This window comes from Notolabrus celidotus, chromosome 23, assembly GCF_009762535.1.
Source record: "Notolabrus celidotus isolate fNotCel1 chromosome 23, fNotCel1.pri, whole genome shotgun sequence".
Classification (NCBI taxonomy): Eukaryota; Metazoa; Chordata; class Actinopteri; order Labriformes; family Labridae; genus Notolabrus; species Notolabrus celidotus.
This window is the reverse complement of record NC_048294.1, coordinates 17,276,805-17,301,015: the sequence shown is the minus strand read 5'-3', so window position 1 is coordinate 17,301,015 and position 24,211 is coordinate 17,276,805. Positions and strand designations below refer to the sequence as shown.

The window sequence follows — 24,211 nt, the reverse complement described above, 5'->3', positions numbered from 1 at the left end:
TATAATTAAAACTGAAAGAGATAAACTGAGCTGGAAAGGAACCATGACTGGAGAGATGACCAGAGATTAGATTATGCTTTTTCATTGTCTTGTAAATGGACAATAAGCAATTAAACTAGCCTTTGGATTGTTTCAAAGGGTATAAAGAGCAGCACAATGCATTTTTAAACGCTTTATTCCAAACCACGGTGCTGATTAAATACGGATGATTTCTGTTCAAAGACGAGATGAACATCTTTCAGCAGACAAAAAAGAAGTCCTTTATCAAAGATGTGTTTTGTTCCCTTTCAGAAGCTTTGTGTTACAAACTGAAGCACAGGGCTCATTACTGCTAAGTCATGATATTTAGTCTGAAAGATGACTCTGAGAGATAATAGGGGCTTTTTTGTGTTCAAGAGCTTTTTCCATCTTAGTCAGCTTTAACTGCTTTCTATTAACAGCATTACATCTGCTACTGTAACCAAGTTTCTTCAATTAAACCATACAAACAGTCATTGGCTGTTTTGGAAACTGTCTACTACGTACAGCTAGTAGTACGTGATTTGGCCAAAATTCAGTACGTAGTAAGTAGCATGTGAACAAGAGCATTATCTGCAGTATGCCAAAACTCCCCGGATGTCTACTGATTCGGTAAAAAATTCACAGTATGCATCAGGCCAGTCTGCCTCACGTACTGTTTCCCGACAATGTACAGCGCTCATTCCGCTTTTCCTTTTCTCTTCTTTTTTTGATGGGGGAACTCCTTTGTAGGTGCTGTAAAAATTATTGAATTCCATATAAACCACTTCTTAACTTTTTAATTCATAAGTGATGCTTAAGAAGCAGTTGTTTACTTCCACATTCCGAAACCCGGAATTCAGTGAAGTCTGCCCCAACGTACTGCAACACAGATCAAACCATACAGTCATACTGCAGACTAAATTCAAACACAGTATGTAGTAGGCAGGACCTAATGCCTACTACATTAGTAGGTAGTGTGTAGCAGGCCGTTTCGAAAACAGACGTTGAGTTGTTTATTATATAACACCATATCCAAAAAAAGATGGTATGCTGTTTAAAATGTAAAAAGTAATGAATACAATTTGAAGGTTTGTAAATAATTTAATTAAAAATAGTGCAAAGATAGCTTATCAAATCCTCAAACTGCAAAATGGTATTTGTCTTTGAAAAATAAATGCTCATTTTAAATCTGATGCCAGCAACATGGTTCAAAAAGGTTGGAGTAGAGACAGCAAAAAACTGAAAAAGTTGTGTAATACAAAAAAAAAAGGACATGTGGATGAACCTCTCCTGACTAATTAGGCTGATTTGCATCAGGTTAGTAACATGACCGTGTTTTCAAAGGGCACTTCAGAGAGGCTGAGTCTTAGACGTAAAGGAAGAGGTTCCCAACTGCCTGAGCAAAAAGTTCAACAGAATAATGTTCCTCAGCATGAAATTATTAAGATCCTCTGTACAAAAGCAACAAGGCTGAAAACCAATGCTGGATGGCTATGATCTCTAAGACCGGGGGCGGCACTGCATTAGAAACAGACATGGCTCTGTAGTGGGAATATCTGCATGGACTCAAAATCGCATCCAAAAACCATTGCCTGTGAACACCGTTTGCGTTGCATCCACAAATGTGGATGACCTATTATGCTCTTTTTCATCAAAATATATTGGTCTAAGAGGTCCCCAAAACATGTCTTTAAAGTTTAATGCTAAAAAACCCCACTTTGAAATCAGATTTTGGCATGCCTGTAAACCCCTCTTTTTCAGCCCTGCTCAGAACAGGCTGTTTTCTGTGTCTGTGCCTTTAAATGAGAATGAGCTCTCTGACCACGCCCCCTCCGGAAGTGGATGTGCCCTCGGCTGTCCAGCACGTTGATCTAATGTTCACATGTTGGCTGAATATACACGGCTGCTCACAGACCTTCGTTACTTCAACCCTCTGAATTTGATCCAGAATCTGATCCTGATTGATAGGCGCCTGCAGCAGGACCTTTCTGAACGATTGGTCACAGATTTAGTGTTGATTTTGTTGTTTTATTTGTCAGTATGTTGACTTGTGTCTTGGTACACAGTGACGAACATGTAGCTACGTGGCTATGCTAACTAGCGCTAGCACTTTTCCATGAAAAATAAAAATCATCCTCTAGATCTTCAAATCTGCAGACTTGGGGAGTAAAACCGACCTTTGTGTTTATTAAGACAGCCTACAACTAGCATGCCTCCCTCCTAAGCTCCTTGTTAGCACACGTGTGCAGGGAATGAAAAACGGAGGAGGGGTTGAGTTGTATTTTATACAGTCTATGGGCTGAACAAGCTCCGAGCTCTGACTTCCGTTACAGACTTTTTTCGTTTTCGAGGGGTTTGTAGACATGCCAGGGACACATAATTCAGGTAGAGAACCATTAAAAAGTCGATTTTGCATATGTCACCTTTAATTCTTCACATCTTTTTGCTTCATTTGTTTTTCTGTCTTTTAACTCTCAAAGGTCTATGGACATAGGATGTATGCCATGCTGTACAAATCATTCTGCCATCAAATGAAAAATACTCCTTTTGAATATCAATATAAATTCATCCATAACTCAACTCTACCTGGGTAAAGGTTGCGACTGTAACACGTGGATATATGGTCAGGTCGTAACTGGGCCCATGACTTGAGATTGTTCTGTCACACAGTACGCAGAGCAGCTCAGAGGAACGTTCTGCCCTTATGTCCATTAATAAAATATAAATCCCACAGCCTCATTTGTATGTAAATTAGTTGTGTGTCAATCTTACTTATAGGTGGCAGTTCCATTGTCCGTCATTGTCTTCCTTGTACCATGTTTGCTGTGTGACAACATGGTTAAGAGGACATGTTAATGTCCCTGAAGCAATAACGTCAATTTGAATTCGGTGTATTTATTGTACCTGTCAGTTAGAGGTTTGGGTTGTAGCTGGAAGGTGGTGTGAAAACATCTTTATGGTGATGAGTTTTAAATAAATTCCCTTTGATTAATGATGTTATTATAGTATCACAGGGAAAATATGAAAGATGTTCCTCTATCTAAATAAAACACAGGCTTTATTCTTTCCCCATCTCATGTAGTCAAATTATAATAGAGGGGGAACAGGTGTTATTTGTTCTGTGGGTTTCATGCCTCATTAACATGACTGAGTGCTGCTTTTTTGAGTGTTTACACAAACAAGATGATTACTACTTATGAAGTTCACAGCTACAAAATGGCCTTTTTTGCGTTTTTTTCTGCAGGTGGGCTACGAGAACGCCGGCACTGTGGAGTTCCTTGTGGACAGACACGGCAAACACTACTTCATCGAAGTCAACTCCAGACTCCAAGTCGAACACACGGTCACTGAAGAAATCACTGAGTGAGTAGCAGATGTTTACACGTGAGCATGTGTAAAGGCAGGTGGACAGCTGGATCGCTGTGCCGGTACTCATCTTGTGTGTTTGTGTGTGTGTGTAAGCTGTCCACAAACAAGTGTGCAGCTCGAAGGTTACTGTTTCCACTCTGCAAAGCTGCCGAAGTAGAGAGAGAGAAATTTGAAGGAGATGTAGGTAGAGTCATAGAGTGAAGGCGACTTTAAAGTCTGTGAGACGGAGGGAAAAATAGAATTAAAGAAAAGAAATGTGAAGAAAAATACAGTGGGAGGAAGAAGGGAAAAGAAGGGATTGACAGAAAGCTGACAAGTACAAAGAGATGAGTGCAGAGGAAGAGAGGAGCCAGAACAGGTGGAGTCAGTGAAGAGAGAAGCAGAGAGATGAGGTCAGAGAAAGGCGGAGAGACAATAGCAATAAATGAGAGAGGAGAGAAAGAAAGAGAGGATAATAAAAGAAATAAATAGCATTCCGCTTCACTGATGACCTGTGAGATTTGCTCGTCTGCAACATCACAGATGGGTTTCAAAGCAATACACACCAGAGACAAACACTATCAGCACTCAGGTACAGGTGTACAGGCCTCTCAGTCACACCCAGGCCCATGAATGTGTTCCACTCTGATGTGCGTACACACAGGGAACTCCAATTACGCTAATTCAGACTGGATTTCCTGCATAATAAACTCAATTAATGAATTAAGCTGACAGATGAACAAATCATCGCAACTCATGCAGGAAGTTGTCGGCAGGTGGGAGATCTGCATGGGAACAAAATGATTCCACCTGTTCCTATGGCAACCACAGACTGACAAGGTATTCTCTGGCTGGCATGATCAGTCTCTCGTTTGGCTTCTTTGATCACATCTGTCAGTTATATATATATAAATATATATCTTTTTTTTTGTTCTTTTATACACAGAAGCGCTTTGTTCATCTTTACACCACACTGAACTTGGCCAGCTCTGTATCAGTAGATAATAAAAAGTCATCAGTAAACATTGGAGGAGAGGAGAGGCAGTGATTTAGTCTAACCACAAGCAGTCCTTACAAAAAGTCGGTTTGTTTCCCCAGACCTTTAATTTGTGTTATTTGAGCAGAACTGTGAAAGCTTTTCGTGTTCTGTCAGTCAAGGTCTTTAATATTAATGCTAGCACTAAAAATGCAAGAAGTGTTGCTTAATAATGACCTGAAAGACAATTGTTACAGCTTAATTCTTAGCCTCAATTTGTCTGACATGGGTTTATTTTACTTTGAAGGGCTGTAATTTTAAATGTAATCAGATAATGCCACAGTTTAAAAACTGGTTAACCCATTTACTGCACGCTTTGTCTGGACTCTGTGGTGCAGTGGTGCCTCAGTGTGCTCTGGGATGAACTCAGCGAGGGAACTGGTCATTAACTAAATAACTGGTGGATAAGAGCTCTTGACACTCGTACTGTACTCATACAGGTCACTGGATTTGGATGGTGAGACATCATCCAAGAGCTCAGTGGTCACGTAGACACTGTCTACCAATCCTGGTAGCTTTTTTTTTCTCTTCTGTTAAACAAAATTTGGAACACAAATGTTAGATATGTTGGATTCTCCATTGCAGTTTCTCACAACTGAAAAAAAAAGTGTTGGAGTTTTCACTTTCTCTCTTTGGAATTTCTACAACAAAATCAATGAATGAATGAGTGAATGAATCAATGAATCAATGAATGAATGAATGAATCAATCAATCAATCAATCAATCAATCAATCAATCAATCAATCAAGCTTTATTTATAGAGCACCTTTCATACAAATCAAATGCAACCCAAAGTGCTTTACAGTGATTGAAAACAAGAAAGAAGAAATAAAATAACTGCAAGACATATTAAAACACAAGAATTGATTTTAAAATAGAGACAAGAATAAAATGTGTAATTGAAATAAGTTAAAGCATCATCATATAAATAGTTAAAATAAATAAATTAAAAATGGGTAAGGATAAGAGTTGAAAATAAAATTCAGGCTAAAAATCTCATTAAAACTGAGTAGATAAATAAAGAAAAACAAATGGTTAAAATTAATAAATACTAAAACAACATTAAAATCTATATAATAGTAAAAAGTAAAGTAATATAATTGTTCAACCCTACATAAAAGCCAGACTGAATAAATATGTTTTTAGTTTACATTTAAAAGTAAATTTCTCCAGCTCCTCTCAGATCCTCCGGCAGGCGGTTCCATAGTTGTGGCTGAAAGCAGCGTCACCAAATGTTTTTGTCCTCCTGTTAGAAACAGCTAAAAGAGAGTAGCCGGAGGATCTGAGAGGCCTTCCTGGTTTATACACTTAAAGCATCTCTGAGATGTATTCTGGTGAAAGACTCCAGCCTCCCATACTGGGTTTGCACTTTAATTCTTAAGCTTGTCTGTCACCACAGGTGTTGAGTTTGTTTTGTTAGCAAAGGTATAAGTGCATAAACACATACTCATCATAATAACACAAAATTAATCAGTAATTCTAGTGGGAAAATAAACAAGTTTCCACTGATAATCTAGTCTTCTATTTTATCTGACGCTACTTAAAACAGCTGTTGTTGAGTGGAAAAGTGTGATTGCAGGGTTAACAATCATCTTTGTTAACACACGATTACAAAAGGCCCAGGCATAAAACATTGCTCCAAACTGCTACCACTTATTTTTTTTTCCACATAAGTTATTTTTCATTTTTTCTAAATGAAATATATTTCTTTACTTTTTATTTTCTGAAAAAATTGAAAGTGCACTGGAGCATTATTTAGAGAGAACATTGGATATTTATCCATAAATCCTCTATTTATTCTGCACAGGGCAGATAAATCTCAACGTACACTTTTCAAAATTGCTTTTCTTCTCTATTACTGTTGATAAATGCAGTGTCAAGTGTAATATATGTAAAGTTGAAAAGGGACTTAAATGGAGGGTGAGGAACATTAAAGAGCAGAGGTAATATCATATCATTGTCAACTAGTTATGACTTACCAGGAATGTCAAGATACATTATTTGTGAGAGCAGATAACCTCCATGTTGTGCACAGATAGATGCTTCTTTATCCAACATTGCATCACCTGAGCCTCAGCTACTCCAACCATATACACAACATCATCTGTTTATCTCTTTATGCACAGTTCTTTCACAACACACATCAATGTACCTGCATGCACTTAAATACCTGAAGTGCTTCCCTCCCAAAGTAAGTTTATAAAAAGTGATGTCATGTATCACAGATAGGGATGTCCTGATCAGCCTTTCGGCCTGAATCCGAATCCGTTTAAAAAAAATATTGAGTACCTGCCAATTCCGAGTCCTGATCAGATGCTTGTATTTTCTTGGATAATAGAGCTGCACACCATTCTCTTTTGTTTACGAAAAAACTCAAGTAAACAGTTGTTGTAAAACTCACTCATAAAATCAGATTTGCTTTGATCCAATAGTAAAGATCAGGACGAGGACATCCCTGATTACAGATCCCCTCTACTCCAGTCCCGCACCAGTTTGTCACGTCGTCTTTGTCCTGCAGAGATAACCTCATATCACAGTGGAAATTTGACGTTTGGGAGAATTGGGGTCATTAGAATTGGCAGGAGTGCAGTAATTACCTGAATTCGGGCAGAGCCCTGCATGAAGTGGCACATGTGGAAAGTTTCAGCTGTCACAAGCAACACTTTTCATTTGCACAGCTATCATTTCAGGCTGAGCTTTAGCTGCAAGCGGCCACAGCTGGAAGCATGTGACGGCTGCAGAGAACAACCTTTTCCAACAGGAATTCATTGTGCATCCATTTCTATTGCCAGGGGAATGTACTCTTTTCAAGTACTACTTCTGAGTGTGAATAACAAGCACTGCATTTGAGTGCCAATGACAAAAGGACTGTATTGTGGTTTTAATCGTATCTGAACATTATGTCCATTAGTCTTTTCACTCTGCTGCTCTCCTGCTCTCCCCGAGGTGTGCGAGCACATTCATTCTTGTTTTTGTGTGTTTGAAACCGACTGTGTTACTAATAGACTTGTCAGCGAGGTATTTTTCATACTGAGTTGTGAAACTCCCCTTTAAACTTCCCATTCGTTCCCCAATCCCCCCCCACTGTCTCGCTGTCTTTCATCACTTTCAACTCTACTGCCTAATTCATCAATCATTCCTCTTATTCCCTATTCAATTTTTTAACTTTCTTCGTTTCCAACCTGGCTGCAGGTTAGCCACGGCTCATTCTTCTTTTATCTTCATTCTCTCTCTACATTTGTCATTTTTTTCTCCTCCTTCCTGTGAAGGACATAATCCCAAATTCACCAAGGTTTTTCTTTAGTTGCTCCACTGGCTGCCATGTTAGGGAACTCAGCATTACAGTATGAGTGACTGGTTTTTATGAAACCACTCAGCCTCCAAATGTTCCTTCACCATCACTCAATTTTCTTTACTTCTTGTTTAATATTTCTGTTCCTTTGCTCCTCTTTATTTGTTTTAAAGCATTTACTATTAACTTTTGATTCGCAGTCTCACTCTTGCTCTACATAAACAGTTTTCTTTTCTTTTTTCTTTTTCTTTTATTACTTCTAAGCCTTTCCTTTCTTATTTCTCCTTTGTTCTGTTTGGTCAGGTGCTATCAAGATTTTTCCAAACCAGGGTTGCTTGATTTAACTCAATCACATTGTAGAGTCTACAAAAACAATATCTTTGTCACAGCCTAGGTGTCACACACAGACACCAAAGGTACCCTTCAGTGTCACCATGAGTCCTCTGGGCTTAAGGGAGGGCGGCTAAAACTTATCATGATAATAATAAACACTTAAATATGTCAGACCCTGCCATGACTGGATAAGGCTGTAGAGAAAGAGGGAGATGCAAAAAGATAGAGGGGTAGAGACTCGGAATGTGTGCGTGTAGATGACTTAACGATTGAGCGTTGTCACCCTCACTGGTCTGCACCAGAATTACTAACTGAAAGGCCGGTCACATGTTGTGTCTAAGCTGTAGTACAGCCACCCACCACTAGCTGGTGCTGAAGCCTTAGCTAATGTCCCATGCCGTGATGCTATAAGGCTCTACGACATAGACGTAAACCACTACAGACAACAGATGATTTCTCGCAGTGTAGCATTGTTAGGCAGTATTATTGGACCAATGCATAACCAGCCTAGGCATGTGGACATTGACCTGTGATGAGAATTGAAAGCTGGTGGTGCTAGCTCTCCTAACCTTAGCCATAATCTACAAACCAATTTGCATTGTTTATTTATTGATCCGTGATGTTGTGTTAAATACATTTCGCTCAGTTTATGAGTGTTTTGTTGCCTTCAGACTTGTCAGTCTGACTTAAATTTCAAGGAAATAAGTGGCTTTAGAACATTCCTTATGGAGGCATAAAACAAATTATCAACAACAACCACAAGGACTTCTGGCGACAATGCCAATAATGATGTTAAAAATATATGAATTATTAAAAATAAGAGTTATTTAGTAGAACCAGACTAAAAAATGATAACAGTTGAATTCAGCAGGTCTGTTACCATCTTTTAAAGCTATAGTAATAATATTTAGAGAAGACTGATAATATTAAGCTACAAACCCTGAACGTTAAAAAAGGGATCAGGGTCTGTCCTCTTTATCAGTGTCTAACTTCCTTATTGGACGTATGTCAGCATTAGAAAGACTTTAATATTCAGTAATAGTTTATATACTAACTTAACTTACTGGAGCTGTAAGTTCCTGCACCTTGTTAACACCTGCTTCAATCAAACAATCAAATAATAAACTGGATATCTTGTCCAGATAAGGCCAATAAACCCATAACTCACATTGAAGTTGCAACGTTGATGATATTTGAGCACATCTGGAGGCATCATGGCATCATCAAAGCAAACCTAATCTTTATAAATCAACAATACTTTTTCATGATTAGAAAAGATAATCATTTCTAAGACGTGGATAAAGACTGAAGGATGAATTAACAAAGTTAGTAGCTAAGTTTCCTACTTGGGACTTGCAAAACAGACTTTGTTCCCCCCTCTGTCTGAAATGATCCCAGTGCGAGGAAAAATAAGGGAAGTATAGATGCAAAGACAGTGGTCAGACATCTTTATAGAGATGACATGTTTGTATCACCTGTAAATGGACTCTTAGCCTTGTTTGACCCTCGTTTATCCGCTCTCAGGAGCAGCTTCCCTTACTTTGATATTTGTGAGGGAGTCTGCTTGGTATGCAGTTTGATCTAAGTGTTACTAATGGGATGCCATCTGTAGTGAGGGTCAAGGTAACTCACAGGTATCACATTGAAGTAGCCTCTCTCTCTTTCCTGCTTAATCCATCCCCCCCTTTCTTCCCCACCTATCCATCTGATCCTTCATTCCTCCCTAAGGCTCTCCCCTTCACCTGTCCGTCCTCAGCTGATTTCCATCCCGTCTTTCTCCCTCTCTTTTTCACACCATTGCCTTCTGGTCTGTCTCCCTCTTTCCCTTCGTTGTCATTTCAGCCTTGTCGGTTTCTCCTCCTCTCACTCCGTCACTCTCATCACTCCATCTCACCCCCCTGTCTGGCTCTCCCTCTCCTCCATCTCATCTTTGTCACTCTCTCCTCTCATTCACATTCATCCTATCTCCTCCCCTTTCCCCCTCCTTGACATCTGTCTGTACATTCATCTCTCCCTCTCTCTCGCTTTCCGTCCTTAACCTCACCTTTGCCTCTTCCACTCCGCATCAACCTCCATTCTTTTTTCCTTTGTCCTGTCATGAACTCATCCTCCTCCGCCCTCGCTTTCTCCATCTGCCCTCTCTTACCCTGCCGTTTTGTCCCTCTTTACCTCTTTGTGTCTCTCGTTCCATCCTTTCATGTACCTGACAGGCGGAAGACGAAAAGAAAACAGTCTGGAAGAAGAACTTTGAAGCAATTAAATCAGATTTGCAAAGGCAGCTACACAGGCAAGCCATTAAGCGAAATCCTTGGTGTATTTACTTTTAATTAGTGCCGAGTCAAAAACAAGGAAGGCATTTGCAAATATGATGACATATTCCAAATACAGCCTGACCAATATTGAATGTGTCAGGCCAGCTCCATCACAACACAGGGCTTCAGAAAGACTGACAAATACACAAGCTCACACTTTTGCTTTATGTTTAAACACACAATAAGTACTTGTTTCTCAAAAGGTCCAATTCAGACATTTAGTTATTTAAACAAAGATGTGTTTTTAGTGGAACATTTAAAGCTAGTGGAATAAACCTTTGAGTGCTATCCATAGATTGTTTAAAACATGGACATAGTCTAAGTGACACCACCCACTGGTCATGTGAAATGAAGCCCAAAAATGTTGGTCGCAATATTTGGAACACTGACTCCGACTAACCGTGGATTAATCTAGGCTGACTCTCAATGCCCTCCCTAAACCCTAAACCCTGTGTTATTCCTGACTTATATGAGGTCACATGTTAAGTGATTGAGGGCAGGAAGCTGTAAGGGCTCAAAACTGTATAACTAGGAAAGGGACAGCACTTCGCATGACATCATGTAGCTCAACTTAGCAGCATTAGGAATTTTTATTGCCCAGTTTTTACTTTTACTTAGTGAAAAGGGGGCATAAAGGGCTCAAAACTCTGTGAGGGATCCCTCACGCACTTGAAGATTTGACATTGGGACAGCCCTTAGCTTTCGAGGACTTAGCGGGAACTCACCTCAAAGTCGGTGAGTGTGCGAGTGTGGACACTGAGGCCCAATCGAAATCTCCTCCCTTAACTAAGCCCTGAACCTTTCTTGACTTAGTTGACGTCACCTGTTAGGTGATTGAGGGCAGGAGGCTGTAAGGGCTCAAAACTGTAGAACTAGGAATGGGACAGCACGTTGCAAATTCTTACGTAACCTGCATAACGTCATGTAGCTCACCTTAGCAGCATTAGTAATTTTTCTCATTCAAGGCGCTTAAGGGACAAACTGACTGATGACATGTGATCCTGGCTCTTACTGTACAGACTGCTTAACCACTAAATTAAAACATAAATATAGATATATAAATAATACTGTATATTTGTGAAGATAGATAGATTGTGGCTCATTAAGGCTGTTTTCTTAATTTATACTTTCACGTTCACTTTTTTTGTAATGGCAACATTAGTTGTACCTTCCAGCCGTAAGCCCTCAGAAACTGAGCAGGAACTCACCTCAAAGTCAGTGAGTGTGTGAGTGTGTGAGTGTGGACATTGAGATTGGGCCTGTGATTGGGCCCAAGAAAAGCAACAGAGAGGTGGAGTTCAGGTCATAGCTAGGCCCACCTGTCAGTCAAATCAGCCATACCCTTAGTTATGCCTAATAACATGCAACACTTAAAGGTGACATATCATGCAAAATCAACTGTTTAATGGTTTTCTATCTGAAATATGTGTCCCTGGCATGTCTACAAACCCCCCGAAAATGAAAAAAATCTATTCTGCCCCTGTTTCGGTTTCTCCTCCTTTCTGTAAATGTGTGCTGAAACGAGCCGTTTCAGACTTCCATGTTTTTCTTACGTCGCAACGCCATTTGGTCTGTAACGGAAGTCAGATCTGGGAGCTTGTTCAGCCCATAGACTGTATAAAATACAACTCAACCCCTCCTCCGTTTTTCATTACCTGCACACATGTGTGCTAACAAGGAGCTTAGGAGGGAGGCATGCTAGTTGTAGGCTGTCTTAATAAACACCAAGGTCGGTTTTACTCCCCACATCTGCAGATTTGAAGATCTAGTGGATGATTTTTATTTTTCATGGAAAAGTGCTTGCGCTAGTTAGCATAGCCACATAGCTACATGTTCGTAGCTGTGTACCATGACACATGTCGATATACTGACAAATAAAACAACAAGAAACACTAAATCTGTGACCAATCATTCAGAAAGGTCCTGCTGCAGGCGCCTCTCCGTCAGGATCAGATTCTGGATCAAATTCAGAAGGTTGAAATAACGTGGGTCTGTGAGCAGCCATGTCTATGCATGCAACAAGTAAACATTAGATCAACTTGCTGGACAGCCGAGGGCACATCCACTTCCTGAGGGGGCGTGGTCAGAGAGCTCATTCTCATTTAAAGGCACAGACACGGAAAACAGACTGTTCTGAGCATTGCTGAAAAAGAGGGGTTTACAGGCATGCCAAAATCTGATTTCAAAGTGTTTTTTTTTTTGAGCGTTAAACTTTAAAGACATGTTTTTGGGGACCTCTTAGACCAATATATTTTGATGAAAAGGAGCATAACCTTTACCTTTAACCTGAAATGAGGTATTGAGGCTGAAATTGATTTTTCTTCAGTTTTTCATTCAACAAACGAGACAAATAAAAACAACACCATTAAATGAAACACCATGCAGGTCAGCATAAAGAAAGATGTAAAAAAAACATGCACATTTTTAAAACACTGCACATCACTTTGAGTCTTTTGGAACTCTTTTAGTCACCATAGATAGGTCCTCGTGAATCTCTTACCCAAAGTTTAAATTACCTTTTTTGTAGAATATTTAGGCCAACCACTGCCAACCCCCTCACCACCCCCTTTTTATTATTACTTCAGAATAAAAGCCAGGTGTTTTTTTTTTCTCTCTTCAATGACTGCCCTCATTTTCACACAATGCTGTTATTCTGAATGTGTATTGTGGACAGTTTGTTTATTTGGTTATTTGTAAGTCACTGGAAAAGCTTTTCATTTGGCTTTCTATAGATTTCTTTGAATCTTACCCTTTTCCTTTTCTCCTCTACTGTACTGCAAGTTTGTAAAAAAACAAAAAACAAACGTTTGTCATGTGACTTGATTAAAAATAAAGTTTTCAAACTCTAAAACACAAAATTACTCTGTATGAACATACATAGATATTAATGATAACATTTAAGAATAAAAATTTGAATATCATTTGACTGTTTCAAATAATGAATGACATTTGTATGGATTGTTGATGAAGCTTGACAGCTATTGTTAGTATCTGTGATATACATTTGATTTGCCACAACACACTTCTCTCCAGTGAGGATTGTGTCATCCTCTTTCTGATCAGAGCTGACTGACTGTGTGTTTAGATCAACATGGGAAGAAGTCAAATTGAACACACTGAACCAGAAATGGTGTCAAAACTGCCCAGCAGACACCCCAAACATTAAGATTCACTTTTATACTTTTTAATATGTCCTCCCACCTTTCCTCTTCTTCCTCACGTCCCCTTTAGATGACTCTGTTTCTTCCTCTTCTGCCTCTCCTCCCTCTCCTCCTTTCTCCACCCTCTCACATTATCACTTTGATATTGTCCTGTCCCTCCCTTGTCAACTTGACAAGGTGGTATCCTTATAGAAGGTGTCTCCTAACTTTCCTCTGCATCCTTCGCTTCTCTTTCTCAGCTGAGGTAACCGGTGTGTACACAAGTGTCAGTGAGGAGGCGGAATACCACGATCTATAATCAGAATGAAAACACACACATACACTCACTATCTCATTCACAGATGCATCAAAAACAACCTCATATTCAAAAACTCTCCAAAGGCATCGAGGAAGACACATACACATTTGAAGGAGGAGACAGCATAGCAAAGGACCATTATATGAATATCTATTCATCCGTCTTCCTGCATTACTGAATTCCTGCACAAAAGAGGCTTTTCTGTCTGATGCCTCTGAGTGTTTATGCAACTCACAAAATGTAAGAAACATCTAAGATATATTTTGTCTGGAAGGCATAGCCTGTGTGTAAGAGGGAGCTGCTTGTGTATGAGCCGCTTGTCTGTCTGAAAAGCGTAAGCGTGAGTGTTTTCTGAGAGACAGGGAGACCGCCTCTGCATTCGACTGCGGCTCTGCCTTTGAACTTCTCCTCTCTCAAGGTTCAATTTGTCCATAATTTAGCTGTAAACGATCTTTCCTTTGTGCGTGAAGTGTGTGCTGCTCAGTGGCAGCGCGCGTGCGTGTGTGTGTGTGCGTGTGCGTGTGCATGTGCATGTGCATGTGCTTGTTGCCAACAAGGGACATTGCACATTTAGTAAGATTGGTGGACAGGAGTCCTTTAGATCCTAAATTGATGTAATTATACCCCCAGGCTCATGCTGTGTGTGTGTGTGTGTGTGTGTGTGTGGATGTGTGTGTGTGTGAGCTAAAGCGACAGCGAGGGATTATGTGCCTATTTGGATGACACGGCACAAGGAGGAAGTGTTTGGCCTTTAATGTGGGACCATCTGTGAGTGTGCAAATGTGAGGGACAAATGTCGGGAGGCACAGAGTTTCAAAAGTTTAAGTGTGTGCTCAGTCTGAACTTTTAGATGTGGCAGCCTGGGAAGGCATCAAATCCATCCTTCCCCAGATTATTTGTAGGGTTCACAAGATCTGTGCACAATATTTTCGAAATCACTGAAGATAGGTCGACCATAAGCTCTACATTCTCTTTTCTCAGTTTTTTTCTTTCACACCTTAGCTTTTGAAACACAGCAAACAAACTCAAAACTTAGTCCCAACATGAACCATGTCTCTTTTCCAGCACCATAGACTGACTCTTTCCCTTTTAGGACATAGGTAAGCACTAGCAGAGGACAAAAAGGCCCTCAACATTTTGTATTGCATGTCTTGCTGCTGGACATACACCAACTGTTCTCAGGTAATTATATTATTGACTGCATCATAGGTTAATTCAGTGCTTCAGATATTGCTTGTTATTCATAATTGCACATAGTGATGATTGTATCAATTCTTGACACTCACTGCAGTGAAAAAAAAAAACTAATCTCATCCAAGGTCTTTGTCAGCTGCTTTTTTCAAGGTCCGGGCAGAATGCTCAAACTCAAAATTGTGAGTCAATAGGCAGGTTAAACAGGTCCAGCCTTCAGGATGTTGTCTTTTAACAATTCATGTCTTTCAGCATTATGTCCCGGCAGCCTCTACCTTGAACCATAATGAGTCGATAACAAGCATTCAATGAAAATAATAATAGATAATTGATAGGTTTTGCATAGCCCTTCTCTTGATACTCAAAGCCGCTTCTACAGAAAAATAAGAATAAAAATAAAATAAAAAAATAAAGCAAATGAATAAAACAGAACAAAGACAGAGGTGGGGCGGGGGAAGAGGTTATGTGTTGTAGCCCTTTTTTGAACAGGAAGGTCTTGAGGTGGTTTTTAAATGATTGGAATGAGTCAGAGTTACGGATGTTTGGAGGGAGAGAGTTCCAGAGAGTTGGGGCAGCAATGGCAAAGGCTCTGTCCTTTAAGGTCAGAAAAATAATATGACTCTCATTCAGAAATAAAGTTGTTCAAATTGCATTGATTGTGTACAAGTGTGAAACTGGCTTCATGTGTCCTGAAACAAAGTGAAAATAGTGCTGTCTCCTGTTGAAGTTAGAACTATCGGCACAACATTTACAGAAAAAGAAAAGAAAAATAAATGTGCTTGACAAATCCTAATAAAAAACTACTCCCAAGGGCTTCATGCTCAATATAGTGCCTCATTTATGGATGGTAAATGGTAAATGGACTTTTACTTATATAACGCTTTTCTAGTCTTTCTGACCTCAAAGCACTTCTACACTACTTGTCACATTCACCCATTCACTCAACATTCACTCTCTGATGATAATAATAATAATAATAATAATAATAATAATAATAATAATAATAATAATAATAATAATTAAGCTTTATTTATACAGCACTTTTCAATACAGGTAACACAGTGCTTTACAGTGATCAATAAAAGCAAAAAGAAATGCAAAGCAAAATGAGGCAACAAAATAAAATAGAAACTTAAAAACATACAGACTTATAAAACAGACCCTTAAAATCAGAGCAAAAATTAAATAAAATCGCACAATAAAAGCTTTGCTGTAAAAATGTGTCTTGAGTGATGAAATAAAAACACGGGAGTGACTCTGCAAGTCTGATCTCCTCTGGCAGGCTGCTTCAGCTCTGACTGAAAAAGCCCTTTACCCTTTAGATTTTCAGTCGGGTCCTTGGAACAGCTAGCAGAGGATTGCCAGAGGATCTCAGACTGCGTCAAGGTTTGTAGGGCGATAAAAGTTTGCAGATATAGAGAGGAGCAAGTCCATGTTGTGTTTTAAAAGTCAATAAAATAATCTTAAAATCAAGCCTAAAATCAACAGACAGCCAGTGTAGATGAGCTAAAGCAGGTAGAGGCTGCTGTAGTTAAGGGACCATCAGTGTTAGCATATCTCATTCATACACATTCAAACACCGCTGAACAACTGCAGGAGCAATGTGGGGTTCAGTGTCTTGCCTAATGGCATATCAGCATGAGACTAATGGAGCTGGGATCGAGCCGCCAACTTTTTGATTGATATTTTGATATATTTATGGTATATAACAGTGGTTACCAAAGTGGGGGATTGTAAAAAATAATACCTTCCAAATGCCTTTCAAAAAATCTGTTTTCCACTTTTCTTTGTTGCCACAAGACCTCTGAGGTGACTAGGCCAGATTAACAACGACATCAGTGGCAGCAGGTTAATTTACAGCAGCACAGGGATCAGAAACATGAGCACATAGGTCTAATTTTCTTCCAACCACCTGAATTATATCTTTGGCCTTTTTGTTCTATTTTATCTGTGTTTAGATTTACCTGTTCTTGTATTCCCATAACAATGAGTAACATTTCACCACATCAAGTGACAGTGGGGGTCCCAAGTCTCTGGCCCTGCTTTTTGATGGTCACAGGCTGAACAGTTTGAACACTCCTGGTGTATAAAACAGTATGTATACATTTTGGCTTTTTTTCACATGTTTTGTCATGGACTGTATAGGAACATGGTCAGCATGGCAAATGTAGAGTAAAACTTTAACCAATATTAGCACAGGAGCAAATGAACAACAGGAGGAGATGGTGGCTGTATATTTTTCTACAGTCAATGGTTTTGGTTATAGGCTAACAGGAAATGGGGCATCCAATATTAAAATGGAAAATTGAACTGCAACATTTATAACATCTATCACATCACAGATTGAGGGATATCTGCGATAAATACTTGTAACAGATAGTTCATAGGGGATGGCCTTTTACTCTAAACATCAATGGTTTGACCCCCAGCTCCTACAGCTTACAAGTCAAAGTTACCCTGTGCTGGACTCTGAAATGAATTTATGTGAATGAAAAGTGAAATCCTCATCATACATCAAGGCCTTTTTAGGACCTTGCAGCCACTACTTTCATTGTGAATGTAAGAGGTTGGATTCAACATGTAGAGCACTGAGTGGTTATAAAAGTGCTCTGCAAGTGCAGTTTATAAAAAGCAGTTTTAGATATACACATAATTCTATATCTTTTATTTTCTTGTTTGCACACACTTAAATAGTGAAAAAGACAGTAAACGAGCATGAGCATGTTTCAAAGCACTGGTTCAGTTTTGTTGCTAGGTTGCATATTGAAATAGTCCAACAGAAGCTCTTCAGGAAAAGTCCTCCAAAGCATGTCTTGAAAAATAACTTCAACTCAGGGTCCACATACTTCCCCTCACAAATCCCAGCCTGCATCAGTGAACTGCCAAGTACGCGTTTGAGGAAGTGAAACCTTGGCAGGCTAGTAAGGGTTCATGCTCTATGTAAAAAATCACATTTAGTGAACCCATTGTTGTTGTAGGGCTTGTTTATTTCTAGGACATGTATGACCTTGATGCACACATAAGTGGTTATGGACAGTCTGTGTTACAGTCTCTCACCGGCCTTTCACTCTCACAACAGCAGAAAAAAAAACACTGCTGGTGAAAACGTCAGGCAGAGCTGCCTGCTGGAGAGGTAAGAGAGGGAAAGCAAGTCTGTGTGGTTGATGTCACTTTCTTTTAGAAGGTAGATATGATGCTTTCTAAGAGTCCCCAAATTTCAAAATTTGTGTCACAATTTTTGAAAACAGCTCAGACGGTCAGCCATTTGTCTGCACTGAGCTTCAAAGACTCCTCTGGTTCTGTTGAGCATCAGTCTAATGTCCAGTCAAAGGCTCTCCCAGCTTGACTGCCCAGTCCAATAACATGATTTGACTTGTGGTTTTTGATCAGAATCCATATCTATCAACAAGCCAAAGAAGTCATTTAACCGTACACACACTTCAGTCAACTCAGTGTGGATGTGTGTTTGCATACTTTTCTGCCATAACATGTCAGACACAGGCTAATAAGGTAACTTAAAGCCTCTGGTAACCCAAATCAACAAAATCTTTCTAACTATGATATGTACAGTCATATGCACATACTGTTATACATATAGAATTTGTGATTCTTTTTGGTCCATTTTTCAGAGAATATGAATAAGAGAAAAACTTTTTTTTCACTCCGAGTTAGTGGCTGGATAAAGCCATTTATTGTATACCAACAATGTTTACTCTTTTTATATCATAATAACAACAGAAACTGCCCAAGAAATCATAAATTCTGCCAGGGTATATAAACTTATGAGCACAACTGTATATATAAAGTATTAGAACTGAACTTTATTCAATTTTTCAAATACACTCATTCAAGTTTTTGATAACGTTCTGATGCTAGGTAAAGAAGGCAGGCTTAACTTGGATATTTATAAAGACAATATATCTAACCAATTATAAAGAAAACACTAAGTCACGCCCACACATGTTCAACAAAAGTACTTCACTTCTCCTCAGTCTGTCTCCAACCGTCACAAATTCCTTTCTTCATCCTCTTTACTGTTAGCTTGTTTGCTAATCACGCACTTCCTGTAAGCTGTCTGTATAGCTGCCTCTCTGCTCTTTGCACCACTGTGATCGTGAGTGCTGTCCCTGGCTGCACATCCACCGGTGAAGATGACAGCTTATTGTCATTCTTCTATTTTCCAACTGCGGTGGATTTTGGGAAACAGCGGGCTGCAGCTTATAGTTTCCTCTCGTTTCCCCAGGACCGGTTCACTAACTATCCTCAAACAGCTCAGAGTTTAGCCAAATGGCTCAGTCTTGCACCCGGAGCCGTGCTCTGCCTTCCTGCACTTCAGCCTCCTCTGCTCCAGGCATCACATGTTCCTGATGACCCGATCGTGGAGACTACGTCGTAATAAAAATGATAAACTATACACATTCAGAGATCACTTTAAATTAAGCTATTTTTTAACACAGTTTTTTCATAGTTATGGATGTTTTAGCTCAGATTTTTGTTGATGCTTAATAACAGATTACATTTTGATATTTTATATGAATTTTATGAATATTCCAAGTCACGTTCCTAGAGGCTTTAAAGCTACTGTGAGTAATTTTTAACTTGTTATGAAACAGACTGAAATGTAAAGTGTAGTGGCTTGATTTTGCCAGTCAAACAAACCAAACATATAATGTACTGATACAAATACGGAGCTAACATACAGCAATGCATTTGTATGACCTTCAAAAGCCAATAAGAGCATCAGCAATAAGATGGAACATTTCTCTAATGTGATTTTTAATGCCTGAAATCTCTGTGAGGGGGTAGGTGGCGCCAGATGATTGACAGCATGCTGAACAAAAATGTATTTTTTCACTTCTTCCCACAACAAATATTTAAAGTGAGTGATATATTAGACTGTTAAAGGAAGGCAGGATGTTTTTTTTGTCAGAAAACATTATCTAAATGAAAAGGACGAGATCAGCAGAGGGATAAAGGGTATCACTATGTCCACAGGGGGTGCCAAAATCAACCCAAACCAAACGTTCCTTACAGGAGCTTTATGTTTTGGATCACAACCATTCATATTTGGTGCAGCATTCAGTGTTTTCATCCTTGTCAGGAAAATAAAACCTGATGCTGCTTTAACCCACATGAACACACCATATCACCCCTCCTCCAGCACAAGAGTAATAGATAACATATTCCCATGACAGTTAGCGGCGTATCGAATACCAAATCTCCAAGGTCATTAAACAAACTGCATCAAATCCATCATGGAGACACTGGGTGACAGTGACCGGTCGATGCTCAATTAGAAAAAAATCCCAATATATTTTAGTCATATTATTGACAGACTGATGACGGACTGAATTCTGATCTGTATTTATCCCACAGAACAGTGAAACAGCCCTTTAGAGGATCAGATAGTAATGAACATGTTCATGCTGGCTTGTGATTAAATGTCACATTTGTATAATTTCCAGTTACGGCGGATAGCATAGACAGCTAGTATTGATCACTTTAACTGTGGGTTATTGATTGTCTGAAAAGTAATATTGTTAAATAAACTGCACAGCATCCATCATGAAGTGAAGGCTTATAACTCTGTGTGGATCATGTATGTATTTTCCACATTGAAAGTCAGTATGGGACGGATAAATTGGAATGACATAGACTACTAGACTTTGTAATGAAATCATCAGAGTTACAGTTAAGATTCAAAGTCTAGTATCCAAAGATGAGACTTCATAGCTGACATGATTTCACACTTTATGTTTAATACTTGAATTTTGCTTGTTTGTAGGAAGTAGCTATTATTGCATGCCTCCGTGTCACTGCCTTAGAGAGACATTTTCATTGTGTTTAGCTGTAAATACAGCAACTAGATAAGCAGATGAAGAGGCTGCTGTTACATATCTTGTTTTTGTAGGAGCAGCAATCAGATTGTGATTGTGTTTAAAAGAGAAAACAAGAGAAGCTGCTGCATTATTTTTCTTTTATTGCTTTTTTTTTTTGTTAGAGATTCTTGCCGACAAAGAGAGAGCGTGCGTGTGTCTGGAAATACATTTTGATTTGTGTCAGAGGAACAGAGTTAGCATTGTTTTGGGTTTTATTGCTTTCGATGTGTGCATCCGTGTGTGCTGGAGAAGAGTGCAACACCCCTTCTCTTGCATCTTTAGTGTGTGTGTGTGTGTGTGTGTGTGTGTGTGTGTGTGTGTGCAAATTAGTATAGCTGTGCTTGAGGGGAAATGTTTGTGCTGCACCTGGTTATTTGTCTGTTTAGGCTAGCTAATTAGTCTTAAATGACCACTCTCCATCTTCATCAAGCTGAGAGAGTGACAGAGAGGGAGCAGGAGCAAGGAAGACAGAAAGAAACAATGCCTCGCATTAATTGACAGAGGGCTCTGACAAACGAGGGGTGCGAATGGAGCGAAGGAGGAGACATGAGGTGAATTAAAAAAAGACTGGAGCGACCCTGAGCTGCTGAAAGAATACGACACAGCATCCTGCTGGACCAGAGTTCCAGGCCTGCGTTGGTTAGATAGGCTTCATTCTGCATTAATACATATCACTGTGGAACTATTTCACTCTGTGCATTGTGACGACGTTTCTCCAGCCTTCAGTTTGTCATAGAGCCTCCTTTTCTTTCCATTTCTGCATGTCTTGCTGTTTCTATTTCCCTTTATTCTCTGCTGTCTTTCTTTCTTTATCTTTTCTCTCTGCCTTTTGTTCCTTCATGTTGGAACGTCGAATGTAACAGCCAGCCTCCCTCTCTCTCTCTTTCTTTCTCTCTCTCTCTCTCTCTCGCTCTCTTCCTCTTGGCTTGAATTCCCTCATGAACGTGGGAGTTGGAGGAGTTGGTGCCACATCAGCAATTATCCCCCCTCTCCTCTCCTCTCCTCTCCTCCTCCCCTCTCCCATGCCCCCAGCCCTCTCTAGCTCCTCCGTGTTTCTTGGCACAGTAAAACATAAAAAGATGTTCAAGAAAAGGTCAACTCCGTATCATTATACACTTTTAACATGCTAAATCTAGTTACATGCCGGTTTGAAAAATGGCCACTCTCTCTCCCTCCTACCCTCCTTTGCATACCATTCTCTCCTCTCCTCCTCGTTTCTTTGCACCTGCAACCTCCTCCTTCATCACTCTCTCCCTCTGCTTATCCTACCTTCACCCCTCCTCTTGCTCTTTTTTTTTAACCTCACATTTAATTTATTTATTTTGCTCATGGCTCCTTGAATCTGTTATCCTTCTTCCTCCTCCTACTTCCTCTCCTCCTCCTCTTTTTTGTATGCTCCTGTCCGTTTCTGTCTTCCTCAACGCCACAACAAAAAACAAAGCAGTCAACAGTCCGCACATTCTCCTCTGGCTGCTTGTGTGTGTGTGTGTGTGTGTGTGTGTGTGTTTTGTGTGTGTGTGTGTGTGTGTACATGAAGTGACCATTCACAAGGAAATAATGCTGAGCCTCTTTGCTGACATGCCTGGACGCTTTGTAATAAGCTTAATAATTGTAATAATAACAATAAGGGTGTGTGTATGTGTTTGAGTAAATTGTGTATGAAATAGCGATTACCTGACTCAGCCTTTTATATTTTAATATGCTTTGACGTTTTCGTATAAGCTCAGGAAAAAAACGTGCGTTGTCTATAAGCGCTGCAGTGAACGACTGAACCCAGCGTTCGCTCTCCAAGTTTGTACGTGCGTGTTACAGTGCACACCCAAGCGTTTGTGTTTGTGTGCGAGTATGCACCGAGGAGTTTTGTTTGGTTTTGTGAGCACGTCATAAAATAATTTTAAGGTGATTATAATTGTGCAGCGGAGCGTACAGTGAGTGATTGAGAAGTAAGCAGATGAATAAGAATGAGGGGTGGCACTGTGTGTGTGTGTGTGTGTGTGTGTGTGTGTGTGTGTGTGTGTGTGTGTGTGTGTGTGTGTGTGTGTGTGTGTGTGTGTGTGTGTGTGTGTGTGTGTGTGTGTGTGTGTGTGTGTCCTGATACTGAGGGAGAATCTAATTTATGGGTGTGTGCAGGAGAGAGAGAGAGTATGGAGGCTATTTATGATAATAGGAAGGATGCTTATCATGATTATAATCACAGTAGTCATTGTTTTTGGTTGTATGAAATGTTCTGCACGCTAACAGTGGAAACTGACGCACTCCGAACATTGATACTTAGAATATGACATTTTAAACATGCACTGAACTCCATAATAAGATTCTGCAGAGGCAGATAAAGATAATTACTCATCATTTATTGAATGGCCAAAATAATTGTTGGTAGCCATTAGCAGAGCAGCAAAAAAGAGATGCAAAGAAGAGCTGAATGGAAAGAGCTGGAAAACAATTTCATAGGTTTGACCCGTTAAACACTGGGCTTTTAGCTCCCTTTATTTACACTCCACTTCCTCCAGCTGCAAAGGACACAAGCTGTTATTTTCACAATTAGTCGCGCAGCTCCAAAATGATTTTTCCTTCCAAATTTCGACTGAAAATATCCGTATGAAATGAAAAGACGAGGCATATAGGAAACATATTAGCAGCACATTCCTCTGCAGCTATCTGAGACCATGCTGGTGAGCAAAACGCTAACATCAGCAGGATATTATGATCACACTGTCAAGGCAAACGTGTGGAATTTAAGCAGTTTTAATTTCTTATCCAGTTTCCAGCACATAGAACGAAGTAGAGCTGAGGCTGATTAGAACGACATTAATTTAACAGATACGTTATCTGGTGCACTTAATAATATCATGACTTTATTACCCTCTGGGAATTAAGAGAATTTATAGAAGCCAAAGTATTGGACAGATAAGTAGTGTGGCCTGATAGTGGCCCAAGGTTCACAGAGGTTATCGAGTTTCATTCTGAGATGTCTGGAGAACAATTCAGTTAATTGTATCTTAAAGTTGGGCTTCAACTTATGTTGTCTCATTGATTTATTTAGTTTAAAGTTTCTTTTCTGGCATTTTTACCTTCATGGAAAAGACAGCTGACCAGCGGCTGCTGCGATGAGGACTACAGTATAGCCTCGGTACATGGGGTGCCTATCTCAAGGCCAACTGGTGCCCCTTACCTACTATTTTTTACAATTGACTACTCATTGGTTATTGGAATGTTTAATTCCAATAATCAGATAATGAACTTCACAATTACTAAATGGCTTTTATTTAGCTTTTAGAATTTGAATTGAACACAGTTTTTGAAACTCTAGAATAGCCAATAAAAAGTCTTAATTCAACCCATATGCTTGTGTTGGCTTGAA

The 24,211-nt window shown here is 39.6% G+C and overlaps 1 protein-coding gene across 1 annotated transcript in view; it reads left to right on the top strand.

The window, feature by feature from the left end:
* Window positions 1-24,211, top strand: part of LOC117807144 (pyruvate carboxylase, mitochondrial-like) — a 408,892-nt gene that overhangs the window by 96,227 nt on the left and 288,454 nt on the right. Inside the window, exon 10 of the mRNA XM_034676222.1 lies at window positions 3,245-3,363. Coding sequence (XP_034532113.1) covers window positions 3,245-3,363 — 119 coding nt within the window. The remainder of the gene's footprint in view (window positions 1-3,244; window positions 3,364-24,211) is intronic.